The sequence below is a fragment of the Falco naumanni genome, chromosome 8, assembly GCF_017639655.2.
Source record: "Falco naumanni isolate bFalNau1 chromosome 8, bFalNau1.pat, whole genome shotgun sequence".
In the NCBI taxonomy this organism is placed as follows: Eukaryota; Metazoa; Chordata; class Aves; order Falconiformes; family Falconidae; genus Falco; species Falco naumanni.
The window spans coordinates 54,141,796-54,159,062 of NC_054061.1; the positions used below are offsets into that span (position 1 = coordinate 54,141,796).

Sequence of the window (17,267 nt, forward strand, 5' to 3'; positions counted from 1 at the left end):
TACAGCATCTGGTCTGCAAGAGCAGGCTGCATTGCTTCTTTGAGCTTTTCTTTATAGCGTAATACTTAAGGAAAAGCCTGGACCATTCAGTCCCTTGTTTTCCTTACCTGAACAATGACACAGACTTCAACTGGTGTATGAATAACAGCCTTTAATCTGAAGATAAATTCCAGCCCCCTGCACGTTCTCTTACACTGTCTAAATGCTCATGTGCTTTAGTATGAAATTAATGTTCTTCCTTCTCCCCATTCTAAAGTTCTTCTTCCCCGACACAATGTCATTCCTAATGTGCATAAGTCGAAGCTCTAAATGACCTCACATCTATGAGAGTGCTGTACACAGCTAATGTATTTTTTGGGGGCGAGGGTAAGGGACTCTAGGATATGCTTTAAATTCTTTTACTCTAGATTGCATTGGGCATGGAAGAACCCAAAGGTTTTCACAGGGATCCTGTAAATTCAAATTTTACCTTTTTCTGGTTTTGGTTTTTTTTTTTTTTTTTTTTTTACTTGTTTTTTCAAACACAGCAATATGTTTTGTTGTTATGAATGATTAAAAGGTAGATACAGAACAAAAAGAGGCCACCTTTATTTTCTCTAGCCAATGGACATGGTTGCAGAAAACAGAATTATTTAACACAGGAATTTTGTGTAAGTGAAATGCCTGGTATCTGTTTTCCCTTGTTTGTCAGTGTTTGTACTATTACTACATTTAGTAAACAATGGAGCCTTACCATCCCTTGTGCTATGAACTCCTAGATTAATGTTTTAGATTTTTCTAGGAACTCTTCCTTACTTGGGGGACCTTCCCCAGACTAACAATACTGTCTGCCTGCATTTCAAGTTCTTTCCAGTCAGTCTGAGTGACTTTAGCAACGGTTTCTACCTTCCACCATGATGCAGCCTCAGCTTTGGAAGGACAGGACAGTAAGGTTCCCTCCAAGGACAGAAGTCCAGTTCAAGAAGCACTAATAGTCTCTGTGTCACTGCCAGGGTCCTTCTGTACATACACTAGTCTAAGCACTGGGCCCTGATCTCCTAGATAATCTTTTTTGGATGGTTTAATTTTTTTCAAGTGAGATCCTTTAGGGCTACTTCCCTGGAGGAGACTTGCAGCTTATCTGGCATTCCTGAGAGGATGAAACAAGGGTGTGCTGAGATTCCCAAGGTCCTGGCTGTCTAGTGGGGGCTAGGGGCCTGGCTGAGCCCTTGCTGCCTTATGCAGTTTGCTGCAGATATGGCTACCCTGGCCTTAGAGCAGTGGAATTCCATGCGACTTGAGCAAAGCTGTCTAGAAAACCATGGCAAAGTCCAGCTGGAATCTGCTCTGTCCTATAGTGCTTGTCTAAGCTTCTTCAGGCAGCTACCTGTTCCCATTCCAGCAGCAGTGACACACAGGCTGACCCCGGTCGCAGAGCATTTGACAGCCCTCTGGTTCCTGGTGGAGAAGAAGGTAAAAGGAGAACAGCAGCAGTGGGAAGGCAGCCAGACAAGACTGACCGCCACTCTGTGAAAACAGATGGCATCACCAGGCTAAAAGGGAAAATGCTTGTGGAAAGTGGCCCCGAGGGAGCTGAACACACACACAGTGTGCTGCTGAAAGGGACTGCCCTTTCTCTAGCCAAGGCATAACAGTGACTTCCCTTGCTACCACCTTGGCAGGTGTTCCTTATCCTTTGACACATGGGGTGTTGCAGGCAGGGACAAGCCTGCTATAAGTAGGGAACTGTTTTCTTAGCCAAGAAGAAGCCCTGAGGCTGCAGCTCCAAACATACCCATAGCATGACAATATCTATCTTCTAACTGACTTACAGGGAGCTTACTTCTGACATTGTTATTCAGCCTTCTCATTGAAGCATGTAACTCCCCTCAGCTGTAGCAGCAATTGCTTAGTTCTTGTGGGGTGAAAATTAGGTCTTTCATCTTAATGTCTGTATATTCTCTGTAGCAGGTCCTGGAATTTAGAGTAAAGCCATAGCAGACTAAAAGGGAGGCTCTACAGGAGCAAATGCTAACCCAGGGCATTGCATCTTGAACGTCTGGTGTAGGCAGAAGCTGATGTGAGCTGGACCCTTATGGAGAACTCCAGGCAAATCCCATGGGAACACTTGTTCAAAGAACTGCATGTTCTTGTTGGGCTGATTGTGACAGTTATCAGTGTGGGGACTGATGCCAGCTAGATTCACTGACAGCACAGGCACAGTGGCAGTTGTGTACTAGCCAGTGCCTGTAGCACACAGGGACGCTTGGTGCTTTCCGTACAGTAGCCTTTGTGTTAACATTCTTGTGGTGACATACAGTACTTCTGTCTCAGATGCTTGTGATCACATATGCTGTTCTGGAAGCTAATTTTTCGTTGTGGTACAGAAATATATTTAGCTTTGTGCTCAGGCCAGGAGAGAACAGAGGAATCTGGTGGCTAACTGTGTAGGAAAAGCTTCATGTGGCTCAGAAACACAAAATGTTGAGATGACTATAAGCCTAATTTAAAGACATAATTGCAGACTCTTTGGCTTCCTTTTGAGGTTCTGAAGTATGCAGAATGTGGGCCAGGGCTTCCCAAAGACAGTTGTTGGAGGACTTTCTCCCTGATGCCATTGAAATGCCTGTGAATGAAACCTTGAATGGAAAGCCAGAGAGCAACAATGTGTCTTCCATCACAGTTCAGAATGGTGTTGCTGATCACAGTGGTGGTTTCGTGGTTTTTGTTTACTTTTTTTTTTCTCTCCCTTGGCTGTGTAAACTGAATAGCTTCATCATTGTACTGAAGTATGAGCTTATGGTTTGGCTTTTCTACTGGAGGTGAGAAGATAACTTCTTTAGATAAGCCTAGGTCATCACTGGTGCTTGGCAGGCCTTTCAGTGAGCTAATTCAGCTCACTAACTTGGTGGAAACTACTTACCTCTATGCTGAGCTTCATTTTGGCTTGTGTATATACTTGGTTTGCCTGAATGAAAGCTTCAGTGAGCCCCAGAGCTGATGCAGGAGTAGAGGTGGGAGTGTGTGGCTGGTGCAACAGGTAAGGAGTGCCACCCTGTCCCCCTTTGACAAAAATAAATAAAATGTCATGGTTTTCACTGGCTCTTTGACTTTGTGTTGCAGTCATGCATTAACCGTGCATCTCCTGTCTTGCTTCTGGGGATATTATGTTGTTTTGTTCCCCGCTATTGTTTAGGTAACCTTGTCTGGGATAGTTGTTCTAGGCCTCTTGTCTTTATAGCAATGTGCTTTTGACTGCTACCCTGATTTGATGACTTTGTAGTTCCTGAATAGAACAGAATACTCAGACCATATGATGAGTACTTTGCTCCCCCGCCTGCAAAGGCTTTCCAAGCATCTGCCATCCCTTCATGTTCCCCCCATTCCTGAACTGATAGGAATGAATCCGGAGGTTCATAGGAGATTCAGTAGGAGACTGTGTACCTTTGTAGACAATGTGGCCCCCAGCAGATAGCTGCAAGAGTGGTTTGAGGCATCCTTTCCCTGGTAGACATGTTAGCCAGTCCTGGTGCTAAGAAATACATGTTGCTGACAACCTAATCCATGGCACAGTATTTTTGACTCATCCTCAGGCAGCCAGTGGTTTTGTCCGTATACTACAATTAATGCCCTCCAGTTTCAGCCATTGTTCCATAAATAAAGTCTATTAGTTTCCTAACTAGAATCTGGGATTTCTAATAGGTGGGCAGTGTGACTTCCTATACACTGACTTTTGTTGGCAGCTTTGCTTTGTGACCTGTAATAAGGCCTTTGTATATGGTCAGAGGGAAAACTTCCTGAAATGGTTGGAGTGACTAGCAATAAGGAACTTCCTTAGGGATTCTTCCTTAGGTTGTCTTACTTTGTGTTGCTTGAGGTGGAAATAATGAACTTGCCGTAGCCATCAGCTCTTTTAAGTGTTCACAAAACCATTACATCATGGCTCAACACAGAATTCTGTACACTGATTATTTTTTGTGGCAGGGTGTGAAAACATTTCCTGAGGCCCACATACCTTTAATGGGTTGCCCTTTATGTTACATTAAACTGAAAAAGCTTGTGTGTGAGAAAAATACCCAGCTCTCAGCTCCACAAATACAGGCTTCATTAGCTCCTGTGACTTCCAACAGGATTACTGGCATGCCAGATTAATACCCAGCAAAATTCTAAGTCTGGCTTGATGTCAGCACTTACTAATATACACATGATACTTGCTTTAATTCCTTTTTATTACAGAAAATATATTGAGTGGCCAATTAATTTCTTAGCCAAGGATGTCCATATGTCTGGTGAGCTTTAGCTACAGTCTGTGGCTTTCAGGAAAAATATTATAAGGCATGATTTAGTTACGTAATGAAAAATTACAGGTTTTTAAAAAAGAATGTACTTACTATGTACTAGAAGGTATGTGCGGAAATAGATACATAATGTCTTTTTTTCCCCTTTGTTCTTACTTTTAGTCTTTTGAAAGAGTTTTAGTAGAAAACAAGCTGCATGGCCTTTCTCCAGCTCTCTCTGAAGCCATCCAGAGCATTTCTCGCTGGGAACTCGTCCAAGCTGCACTCCCGCATGTGCTGCACTGCACCGCAACATTGCTCTCCAACCGAAACAAGCTAGGTTAGTGCTCATGTGAATTTGTTTTTTACATTACTAAAGTTATCACTCAAAATACGATATGTTGATGATCAGGGTGCCGATGTATTCTAAATCTTAGAATCCCAGTTAGCTCATTCTGTGGATTGTCTTTCTTGATCTATTCTCATATGTAGCAGGGTAACCTGTGAGATCTTCCCCAGTGAAGCTGATGGTCTGATGAGCTGAAGAATCAAAGTAGTTCAATAATATTTTGCTAGTTATTTTCCAGAGATAATAAAACTAGCTTTATCAAAAGCCTTACCACCCAGCAGGCATGGGTTCCTTGAAGGAATGCATATTTCTATCAAGGCATGCTGCAGTGGCCAGATGTAGCAGGTATTTTCAACATCTTCAGTACTCTTCTTCTTTTTTTTTTTTTTTTTTTAACTTTTTTTCCCCTTCTTTTTATTCAGAGCAATGCATGCGATTCTCAGCAGATAAGTCAATCAGATAATAGTGTTAGAGACAGGTTGAAATCTAACTTACTTTACTAGTCTTTCACTGATTTCAGCAATGATTTCAGCAGGAACTTGCTTCGTGAGACATGCCAGTAGGGAACACCAACAGGACAAAGCTTGGGCATCTTGCAGTCCTCACTTGCATTTTGTCTTATTCAATAGAGGCAAACAGACAAGACTGTCAAGCTGACATCTTTTAGGATGACTCTATGTCTGTGCATTCAGTTGCCTTGCAACAGACATCTCGGGGACTGAACTGCAAACACTGTGAAGTAAATGAAGGCTTATGAATTAGGGGGTTTCAAACATAGTGAAACAAGATGCTGATACTTTTAATGGCAGAATTTTAATTTTCAAATTCTTATCAGGAAGTTGGATGCTCAGTTTTCTGTGCAGCTCTGAAAGTCTCAACAGTGCCATTAATAGAAACCTTGTGAGATACTGTGATGCATTTTTCCATCCAGGACATCAGGATAAGCTTGGAGTGGCTGAAACAAAGCTTCTTCACACTCTTCACTGGATGCTGCTGGAGGCCCCTCAGGACTGCAGCAATGACCGATTTGGAGGAGACAGAGGCTCTAGTTGGGGAGGGAGCAGTAGCGCCTTTATCCACCAGGCTGAAAATCAAGGATCACCAGGACATCCCCGGCCCAGCGCCACAAATGATGATGAGGAGAATAACAGAAGGAAGTTTTTCCAGAATTCCATGGCCACAGTGGAGCTATTTGTATTCCTCTTTGCTCCCCTTGTCCACAGGATTAAAGTAAGTGGAACACTGATGCAGTACTTTTGTGGAGACAGATCTGAGCAGGAAAATGATTCTGCTTTTGTGATCATTACATTTCATCCTACAGCGCACACTGGGTTGGCATTGGAAATGTTTTAACAAGCTGGCAGAACACCACTGCCATCAGAAAGAAATACTTCCAGTCACATGCACAATCACCACAACATCAGGCAGACACAAAGGCAAATAAATATGAAGTGAGCCATTTTCAGCCCTTGGGAATGTCAAAGATCTGTGGTCTTTGGGAATTCTTTGAGACACTGGAATCTACAGAAAGGATGGCAAGGTTTAGCTTGCTCCAGCGATTCTCAGCCATTGCTCAGAAGGGCCTTGCTAGCTTTTCAGAGATTCTACTGTGGGGCTGCCACTGGGATTTGTTGTTGTCATTACTAATCATCTTGACGCTAATTACCAGGAATGCATGATAGTGGTATAAGCATGGCAGTAGGAAAGGCAATTGAGCATTCCTTTGTTCTGAAATTGGAAGCAGGCTGTGGGCTTCCTGTCTACTGGGGTCCTTTTGTTGGTTTTATGCTGAGTGCATCAGCTTTGCAGAGTGGTGTGATGAGGAGACATTTTCTGCATGCTTTGACTCCTGCCTCTTGTCTTCAGCTTCTCTGGAGGGCCACCATTTAGCTTTTATGTTTGCAGGTAGGCCTTGGAAGAGAAACTGGCTTTGGAGAGTAAGTGCTTGGAAAAGGTCTATAAAGTCAGGAAGTGATGGAGGCTGTTATCTGTCCTAATCTTGCCTCATATGCTGCAAGAATTGAAGATAAGAAAGTACAGGAGATAAAGAATAATCTTTTGGTTACAGCAGGTGAAAGCAGGTCTGGAGAGCTGGATTCTTTCCTTACTTCTGCTACTGGGTTCCTGTACAGCATTGCTCGATTTATTTAGCCCAAATTTTTCATACTTGTTTACTAGTTCCACATTTTTTCTGTAAGCTACTGAGAAATGACAGGAAGAAATGTTGAATTCTTTCCAGTGCTACGCACACAAATGTGGGCTGCCCTTTGAGTAAATGAAATGGAACTGGAGGTAGACCCTGGCTATTAGAGATTAAGTTTCCAATTTTTTCATATTGGCTTTTCTGGGATGTAATTTCCCATTTACTGGATGGGGTTTATAACAGTATCTCAGGTTAACCTTGAAAATCTCTGAGACACTGTAGGGATGAATGTTGAAAAGCCTACGAAAACAGGTATGTTGCTGTCACCAAAGCAAAGCTCAAAAAAGGTACGGTAAATGAGGCATGTAACTGGCTCACTAATTTAGCATTGTCCCCTCTGTGTTTTACAGATGTATAGGTCTCAGGGGAAGAATACTATCTGGTTGGATAACCAAAGTAATTCATGTGCTCAAGGAAGATGATACGTGTTTGCACAGGCAGACCTAAATGATGGAATTCTTAACTTCTGAGAGGATCTGTGTATTTAGCAATGTGATTTTAGATGAGGCTTCTGGGGGGCGAGTGGGATACATGTAATCCTGTAACTTAACAACTGTAGATAAAAGTGGTGGCATGTCATCAACAGCTAGTAGTGCAAAGTAAAAATGCAACATGTTACTGTTACCGCTTCCAAAAGCATTGCAAGGTGCTCCCTAGTAAAAATAATAATTAAAAATAAGCTTCATTTATAAGAAAGCTTGTGAGCTCATTATGACAAGACAGCACTAATAAAGAATAGGGAACAGAAAGGCTGGAGATGTACAAGCTGTAAGCTCCTGCCATTCCTTCAGCTCTGTCTGCATCATCAATTTCAACTGCTGAGGCATGAGGAGCTGTGTCAACAGGGAGCTGTGGTGCAGCTATAAATACGCTGCAAAAACTGCTATTACCATGTTTGTTTGCCTTTTGGGGATAGCTGGACTATACCAACATCAGTGCCTCCTAATGCAGATCTGACCTTAGGTCAAGTAAGTGCATACCTGCACTTTGATGCTGCCAAGATTTACTTGTGTACTACTTTACATGATTTCAGCTACTTGCATATGTAAGAAGATGATGGCACAAGTGTAAGTGACTATGTATTGACATAGCTCAGGTACTAATAGTGCTAATAATAATATTATTATATATGGCTATTTCATAGTAATTTGTTACATTTCGTATTTCCTCAATTTCTAAGTAATGTTTTAAAATTTAATATTCTTACTCCTTTGGGGCAAGAAGTTCAAATCTTGAAGTGTCAATCCTAAGGCTGAGATTGAATGCTAAATATGCAGTGGTTATATACAGTCAGAAGGGATGCTTTCTGACACAGGAATGGCCTTTTATTTTACAGCTTAATGTCCTAGGAAAAAATGGGGTTCATTAACTAGTATAGAAATGTCATTTGGAAAAAGCTTCCTGTATATTTTTGTATTGAGATTTCTCCATTATATTTTAATAGCTGTCCTTGAAATGTATTAATGTCTGCTGGGTAGTGTCAGTGGCCCTTTAGTTAGCGTATACTGACCACAGAACTGAACATGGTATCACTCATTTCTTGAAAGATCTGTGCATCACAGAAATTACAGTCCTTTAAATGGGAAACAACGTTCTTTTGTGTGAGCTTGTGTGATACAACCTCTGTTTGTCTTTCTAGGAGTCTGACCTTACATTCCGCTTGGCTAGTGGCCTTGTTATTTGGCAGCCTATGTGGGAACACAGGCAGCCTGAAGTTTCTGCCTTCAATGCCCTTGTAAAACCAATCAGGAACATCGTTACAGGTCTGTGACTTTGCTGTGGTAATGTAGCTCCTGAGAGCTGGGAAACTTTTCCTTTGTTTGCCTGATGCTACCTTACGTTCTGTAGCCATCATATTTGAAGGAATATGTTAATCCTGCAGGAACTAGTCAAACCTTTGAGACTAGTTTAAGGATGTTTCCCTTCAGAGTCAACAATTAAATAGGAGATGAGAGAGAAATCACAAAGAGGAAATGAGAAACTCTTCAGTGGAGTTATAATTACCTGTCATCCTCACATCTCTCTTTCACCATATCTTCCCTAGCTCCTAAGAAGGGCAAAGGCAGTATTTAGCAGCGGCCTGACACAGTGGAGAAAGCTTGCCCAGACTGGCATGGGACAAAAATTAACAGTGAAGAACACTCAGTTGGCAGTGTAGGTTCTCCTCCTATCTAAAACTTGAATTTCACCACGTTATGAAATTAAACAAAGTAGTTTCAAGAGGCTCCAAAGAAGGCATAGGTTGTGAATTTCACTTTTGCATACCGGAAGGGATTGCTCTTCCTTTGTACTTCAGCCATAATGAGACTGGAGCTGGGTGCTTAGGCTTCCAAGCCTTTGTGTCTGGCCTAGTTCTAAAAAACAGTTTTTGCTTTTATGTTTTTAGGCAATGGCTTTGCATAATTCCTGCAAGACAGTGAATTGAAAGTGTGCTGGGTGTATCACTGTAGCATTGCTTGCTTGTTCTCAAAAGCACAGAACTGTAATTTTCACAGTAGTGAAAATGTAGTACTCTAAATCAGATTTTTCTGATTAATAGCCATTCTGGATATCGTATTTTGTTCTGAAGGCTTTGTGGATCTCTAGGACAGTTCAGAATTGAAAAGATTCAAGTCTTTCAAATGATTTAAAACCATCTTTGACATCTAGCTCTACCTCCCTCTGCTTCAACTTCTGGAATTAAAAAATAGGATTTTGGCCCTGAAACTAATAAAAGGAATTAGTCCTAAGATTTCCTTGACTGTTGGAATTTTTTCCGTAGGTCTGGGGTGTGGTCAGAAAATCCCTAAAGAGTAACTTCAGGAGTAAAGTTGGAAATGAAAGTACTGTTACGTTTTGAAAACATTTTCAGCAGAATGGAAATAGAAATTGGAATGAGGCTCTTTTTATCAAGGAAGATTTTGCTATCTTAGCATTTTTGTCTCAAATTGGGACAAAATGTTAAATTTGCTTATATTTTCCTTCAAGCAACAAAATAAAAAAAGTACTGAAGAAGCTTTGCAATGTTTTGTTTGGAGTCAGTATAATACTAAGTCATATCTGAATAGCTTGCAATGTGACAGGATTTCAAGAACTGTCATCCTAGTCTTTGTGATGCCTTTGTTCTTCTACAGTATTGTTGATTACACTTTCTGCATGACATCTGTGTGTTTCCTGTGATAAAGGCATTTGTCAAATTGTAAATCACAATGCGTTCTGAGAGATGTAACCTAGAAAAGGAGTTGAATATATGTGAACATAGGAGGAGGAAGATCTCCAAAACAAAAAGCACTACTATGCACAGGAAACCACAATTTGATGCCAAATGGATTTAGGATAAAATCTATATTCAAATTTAATTTTAAAGAAATAGAGATTTTCAGTAGACAATGTTGACAACACAGTTGAATGAATTGTGGAAAAATTTAAGCAGTTCTTTTAAATTTTTCTCTTTATGGCTGAGGCTAATGCCTAGGAAGTCTGCAGCAGACAGGTGCTGCTTTGGGTTTGTTTTTGTTTTCTGGTTCATCCTTTCAGTGATACATTTTAATATTAGAGGTGATTCCTGAAATGTCCTCCTTTGCCTTCTTTCCTCAGCTAAGAGAAGTTCTCCCACCAACAATCAGAGTGTGGCTTGTGAATCCCCTAATCTGGACAGTGGACATACTGAGGTAAGTTGTATGCTAACATTAGACAAGCTTGAAGAAGGAGCTGAGGGAGGGGGGAAATTAATATTGAAATGGCACTTGCCGTTACCACCCTAAAGTAATCCCATCTCCAGAAATTACAGTTCTTCACAGTTCTTCCAAAAGCTCCCAAACTTTTCTGCAGTGGAACCAAAGGGTATTGAGTATAGTTGTCAGGATCTCCTTGGCTTTATCCTATCTTATAAGATGGAAGACTGATCTTATGTTTTTTCCTGGGCAAGAGCCCTGGCTTACCCTTTGGATTTACAATGCCTAGTACTGAGAAGCCCCAGGCTTAATTGGTTTCTCTATGGTATTACCATGGTATTACAGTATGAGTAATAGTCATGTCAAAGCACAAATTGCAGTAAGAAAATTAACATGGGAGAGATAAATATGTTTATATACCTATTTCCTTTTATTAAAACTATCCAAAGGGACTACAGGTGGTCTGTGAGACAACCCAGCCAGATTCTGTACCTCCAAAAGCCACTGTTTCAACATGTCATCGTGGAAATTCCTTGGATGGAAGTGTATCCTCCCAAACCTCTCAGGAGAGAGGTACTGCGCATCCCAGGTACAAACCCTTCAGTAGAAAGTTAGGCTTTCTTTAGTGTGACTCAATAGTGGAGGTCACAGAAGTCCTTTATCCTGAATATGCTGTTGTCAATACATGCCAAGGGTGCTGGATGTTTATTTCAAACACTTAATTCAACAAATTCCAGTTCTGGGTGATGATCAAGACAGTGACATTTGATATTTAATGTTGCTTTCGTTGGAGAAATCTCTAGCTGGCCTGTTGGGACAGTTTCTTTGGTCTTTTCTAATATGTAGGCTTTTTATTATTAAAGGCACTAACAAATAACCTGCAGGTTCTACCCTCCTTAGCTGGATTCAGCCTCAGGCAACCAGTATCTTTTCTGGCTTCCTTCTGATCAAATTTTCTTTCCCTTTAGCAAAGGATTTCTGCAAACCTCTCTCCATTGCCTTCATTATGCCTTCTCTGTACCCTGCTGCTTAGCTTTCTTTAGACTGCTGGCCCAAAGGAACAGATCAACAAAGAAATGCAGCCATGCAAACATTCTCCCAGCTTGCCTTGCAGAGCTCAGGCCATGTTTTTCCAGCATGGCGCTGATAAATTAACTACTTTTAATCTAGATTTGGGCTTTGGTATTGCCATCAGGTAAATGAAGCTGATGAGTGTTTTCAGGGGGTGGAGAGGGAGGGAAGTCTAGCTATATTTTTAGATCTCTATGGATTTAGGGGTGTTACTTAAAGTCCTCCTGAAAATTTTGGTCCTGTTGCTTATCACTTTGGGGAAATGTCATATCCAAGACACTGCAGTGTTTTAAGAAATTGCTTCATTACACTGACCGAAGTGATGCGGGATGGAGTGGGTTTCTGAATATAATCTAGGAACAGCTCTGATATATCACAAAGGGGTTTGGTGCACCCTTTCACAGGTGGAAAGGGCAAAGGTATTCTCTAAGGCTCTGATCCCATCAGGAGGCTTCCCGTGGGATTTTATATTAAGCTTGTTGTCAGTTCTGGGTCTTATTTATGTTAAAGTAAGCCAGTAAAACTGAAGTTGGGGACAGAACTGCCTTTCAATGTGCAAATGCTACTGCTCAGAGAGTGCACAGCCATAAAAAAATAAGCAGCCTTTTAAGAAGACAGAATCAGGTGATCAATTTATCAAGCTGGGTCTGGTGGTTGCCATGGGGATGAAGCTTCAGACAGGCTTTGAAGAGAGCATCATTATGCCTTCTCATTTGCAGGACTCATTGATCAGTTAAAACTGTACAGGGAGCTTTGGTTGCCAAGCAACAGACAACTGGGGAACAAATGTTGTTTACTTACCAACAGCCGCAGTATTCCTTTGTCCTTGGCCCGGGGTTGAAGGAAGGCTGCCTTTCCACTCTCCCTGCAGTTACAGGCAACCAGGAGCCGATTATATGAACACTAGATTTCCTTCTAAATGAAGTGCAGAGTTTAATTTCTGGTTCCTCAGACACTTCTTGAGCAAATGGCTTGTTCCTCTGATCTTGGCTAATTATCCCTGCTCCACTCAGTGAAATTCTCCATTTACGGATGCTACAGTTTAACACTGAAGCAAATAAAGCCAAAGCCCTTTTATCTAGCTGCTGCCTTGAACACACAGCCTGGGAGATAGACTTTGCAGGAAGGACTTCAGAGACAAGTATTTTATAAGGAGGAGAACATGCCTTGCTCCAGGGTGTGTTGTGCCTCAGGTTTGCCTATGATGTGTACAGAGGAGCATGAAAGACTTTGTAGACTCAAACACTGATCTGGGTCCTGCAAAGTGACCAGAGAGCAGTGCAACATCCTTTACAATTGCTACTGAGTTAATGGGCTTTATTTCCTTTGCTGGGATGCTCTGAGTATCTGTCTATCCTTATGGGTTTTTACAGGTTGCACCTATGTGACACAGTCTTGACCGTGACAAAACCAGCCTTCACATCAGGTTTAGGAGGAAAACTTTGTCGCATATTTCCATTTATCATTGTTTTCTCCTTCATAATTCAGTTCTACATATAACATCTCATTTTAAAGTCATCAAACTTGTAACACTTTTACCTTGAATACAGCACTAGGGGAGAAGGTTTGAATCTATAGATTCCATATAGTGACATATGCTGACGCAGATGGGCTGATCTGCAGTTGCCAAGTCTCTTCAACATTGGCCTGTGGGGCTGGCAGCAAACCAGCTCCTGCAGGTTTGAGTTCTAGATGCACACGTTCCAAGCCCAACCTTGCCACCTGCCCACTGTTTCCAAACGTGTAATATGGAGCAAGGTTCACATAATTTCAAGTGGTGTCAGTGTCCACTGCACACATCTTTCTCCTTTGCCAGTCCTATATCTACCTTAGACACACAGGGCAGCTTTGTGGTGCTGGGCAGCAATCCAGCAAAGCACTTCAAGCATGCATTTCACTTAGAGGTTCCAGGGTTCCACTGGTCAGTATTGCTGCTTGTTCCTTAATGCTTTGCTGGGCTGTGGCCTTGGACACCTCTGTTCAGAATGTGGTGGAACCCAGCTGGAGATGGGTTTGTCCTGCCAATGATGTTTGCATGTTGTTTAACAGAGTTGATAATATTAATGGCTTTTAAAAAAAAAAGCAACCAAACAACCTGATATTCTTGTGATGCTTCCCAAATGCCTGAGAATACAATTCATGGAAGTGCTGTTGATTTTTAAAGAATTCAGAAATCAACAGAAGTACTCAGTTCACAGAGGTGTGTTTTTAACACAGAGTGGAAACATTCAAATTATGTACTTCAGCAGGCAAAACCAAAACAGACAGCTTTCCAGAGTTCCTGCCCCACCCCCAGCATTTCACTGCTTTTGCCATGTGTTTCTCATTCCTCTGACTCCCTTTCACTGCTTCTTTTCTGACAGTTTGTTTCCTAACAGCTAGTGACTAGTCATACAGAGGGTAGATCAGGCCAGTTGAACTCTGCTGGGAACGATGAGGTAGAAAAAATAAATAATAAAAAATTTGGAGCATTTTTATTGCAATAAGATTGGCTCTGAAAACAGGTTTGATCCCTTTGAAATCTGAAATCTTTGAAGTCTCCTTTCTGAAGCTTACTACAAGACATCTTGCTTTTGCATGCACAAACTTCTACAATACTTAGGAAATTGTGTACTAAAGCCCATCAGGAAATGACACCATCCAAAAGGCAGGAAAATCATAACGAAGGCTAAAAATGGTCCTTTTCTCTGGCACACCTTGGCAAAGATGCCCATAACAGTAACTTTTATTTGTGTAAGGATCGATTTAATTGGCTTAAAGGGTTAACTGGTGTAGCTGCCCTGCCTGCTCCTTCTTATGTAGGGCCTGATGTGTACAAATGTAAACCATTCCTTAATATTTATTACAAGTATCTGAACAGCAGATGCTCAAAGGTTGAATAATTTGTTCAGCTGGAAACAGACAGTTAGCACAGGTGCTGGAGGCTTATCTTCAGACCATAGTTTAAGAAAGCAACCCTATCCAAGAAAGCACTTAAGAAAGCATGTACTTGAGTCCTCTAGGGAGCTGAAAGCTAAATAGCCACTTACGTGTCTTCAGTAATGCTTTCCTCAGTCAGGGCCTTAGTCCCAAAGGGTAGTGTCAAATATCCCTGCAAGCGCTAGCCGGCACAGCTGTGTGCACATCCTGGTGATTTCTGCAGGTGGCAGGAGAATGGGAATGGCTTACAGCTCTTGATGAGTGGCTACATTTTAGGCCTCTTTAGTAGAGCTCTTGGGTCTTATGGAGTGGACCAGCATGTATGCTAGGACAGAACTGGTTTCCAGCTAGCAAAGAAAACTTTGTGATATCAAGAGTGGCCCTTTAAGAACAGTTGAACATACAAACCTGACAGATCATCTAGTGGTTCTTTATTCAGAAAGCTGAGCATCTAAGAAGAGCTAAGGAGCCTGATGATTAACGTTTGTACTCATTTTTGGAACAGGGTGTCCTTGGTGATCCCGCCATGCCAGAGGTCTCGCTATGCCACATACTTTGATGTGGCAGTGCTGCGCTGCCTGCTGCAGCCACATTGGTCTGAGGAGGGCACACAGTGGTCACTGATGTACTACCTGCAGAGGCTGAGGCATATGCTACAGGAAAAGCCAGAGAAACCACCTGAGCCAGAGATCACCCCTTTACCAAGACCTCGCAGCAGCTCCATGGTGGCTGCTGCACCCTCTCTGGTGAATACTCACAAAACTCAGGTAAGCAGTTACCATCAATAAGAGAACAGCAACTGTTGTGGTGATGCTGGGAAATGATGGCTGGACAATTAGTGAAAAGCACAGCTTTGGTGTTGGTTAGACTGCTCAGAGGTCAGGTGTGTGCATTGATTCAGGAAGAGACTTTGAGAACGATGAGGGATTTTGAGGCAGAGTCTGATGCAGAGTCAGAGCTGATGACTACTGAAAGCTTGAGGGTTGATCTGAGATAGTTCCTGTAGGGTGAACTGTGATAACATTAGTCTTTAATGTGAGAGTATACTAATGTGGCTGTCAGAAGAAATAAGACTGGTTTTTCATTATGGTTGAGCTCCTTTGGTGTAACCCCTCAAAAGAGAGAAAAGGAATTGCAACACTTGGGTTAAATATTTATTAAATAAATAGGAAAGGCAAACACTTGGGTTAAAATATTGGAGTATATTTTGCAAATAGTGACAGTGAGCAAAAGTCCTCCATGTTGTTACCTTTTCTGCTGCTGTTATTCTTATTGTGTAACTTTTACCTTTATATTTGCCAACACAACCTCAATAGATATACTGCTGTAATAGGTGTCAAGACTTGCTCCCTGTTTTGCTGAAAAAGAAACTTCAGACTCCTGACCTTGATGCAGTAAATATCTTTGTGTTAGAGCTGAAATGTTTTTTCTTTTGGGTAGCTCGCTGTTGTTCCAGGGATAAAAAGGGGATGCTGCTGTGGTTTCAGTTAATCTGCTTGTTGATTTGTGCTACTTTTAGGTTGTGCACTCTTTTCCTGCCATGTGGGCTTTTAACAGCAAATTCTGATTTACTGACTTGATGAAAATGCCTAACTAAATTTAATACAGATTCTATTTTTGCAATCCAATTTTATGACACACCTCAAGTAAAAGGCTCTATCTTCTGTTATTGTTTCTTTCAAATGTCTTTTTTGAGTCAGAACTCTCAGAATTTTTGGTGTTTTTTCTTAAAATCCTTGCTTTCAGTATTGTAGACCTCTGGCAGTTTTTGACCTGTCATTTTACAAGGGAGAAGGGTGAAATATCTTTTTTCCCATACAGCCCAGATGCTCATAAATCAGAAGACTAGCATAAACAATCTAAATATTAGTACAGTTATTTTTAAATCTCCATATTGTATAGCCATTCTTACAATTTTTATGAGGGCTGGTGATTACTTGTGGTTTTAAGGGCTCAGCAGCAGCAGTATTGTTTAAACTGTATTATACTTCTGTGTCATTTCTATAAAATGCTGTCTGTTTTATCCCTGTAAAAGCTTGACATATTTTCATAAAGGCCAGGTGATAGGCATTACTGTTTAGTTTTAATCTACCTTTGCATGGGGATTTTATAGGATTGCTGTGCATGTGCAGAAAATCCTCCTTAATATCATCTCCTGGGGGGAGAATTGGAAGATGTTGCTGTTGATGTGGTTCACTGTTTCCGTGCATAAACTGTCCCTTTGCCCTTGCTCATAACAACCTCGTTATTTTGCACATTAGCAAGTTCAGCTACGAGCACAACAGGGAGTGCAGTCAGTGGTTCTCAGTGGAGCGGCAGCATGAACGGAGCTACCTTCCATTGGCACTGTTTGCACTAGTATTGTGCTGGTTCTTTTCTATATACTCTGAGACACTTCCCTCCTTGGCTATTTCTTGCTTTTCCAGGCTGTTTCTCTTGCAGAAGATTCCTTTGCTCAGTTCCTCTTGACTAACACATTTCTGTTAAAACCATTTGGCAATTCCACTGGGTACTTTCTAGCTGTTAATGTGAGGACTCCATCCAGGGCACTCTTCCCTCCAGGGCTAGGTTTGATTGCTTTTGGTAACCTCTGTGTCACTCCTGTGTATTTTTACCGTGCTTCATCAAATTGGAATCCTGTTTAAAAAGGTTTCCAATTTGTTGCACAGAACAGCTGTGATGGAGGAGGTGAAATGGTCTTCCATGCAGCAGAAGTTTCAGCTCGTGCCGTTCTGTACAATGCTGAGGACTGAAATTCGTGCAATGCACAGAGACACCTAGGCTTTCTTTCATGCCAGCCAACTGTAGGGACTTAA

At 41.6% G+C, this 17,267-nt stretch overlaps 1 protein-coding gene across 4 annotated transcripts in view; it reads left to right on the forward strand.

Moving 5' to 3' along the window:
• The window catches only part of UNC80 (unc-80 homolog, NALCN channel complex subunit), a 131,196-nt gene that overhangs the window by 3,627 nt on the left and 110,302 nt on the right, over positions 1–17,267 (forward strand). For all 4 annotated transcript variants that reach the window (XR_005829411.1, XM_040604477.1, XM_040604479.1 and 1 more), the window contains exons 3-8: positions 4,440–4,596; positions 5,537–5,835; positions 8,448–8,571; positions 10,385–10,458; positions 10,911–11,050; positions 14,957–15,218. Coding sequence is in view for 3 of the 4 variants with exons in the window: in XM_040604477.1 (XP_040460411.1) it covers positions 4,440–4,596; positions 5,537–5,835; positions 8,448–8,571; positions 10,385–10,458; positions 10,911–11,050; positions 14,957–15,218 (1,056 nt within the window). In the remaining variant the exon portion in view is untranslated. The remainder of the gene's footprint in view (positions 1–4,439; positions 4,597–5,536; positions 5,836–8,447; positions 8,572–10,384; positions 10,459–10,910; positions 11,051–14,956; positions 15,219–17,267) is intronic.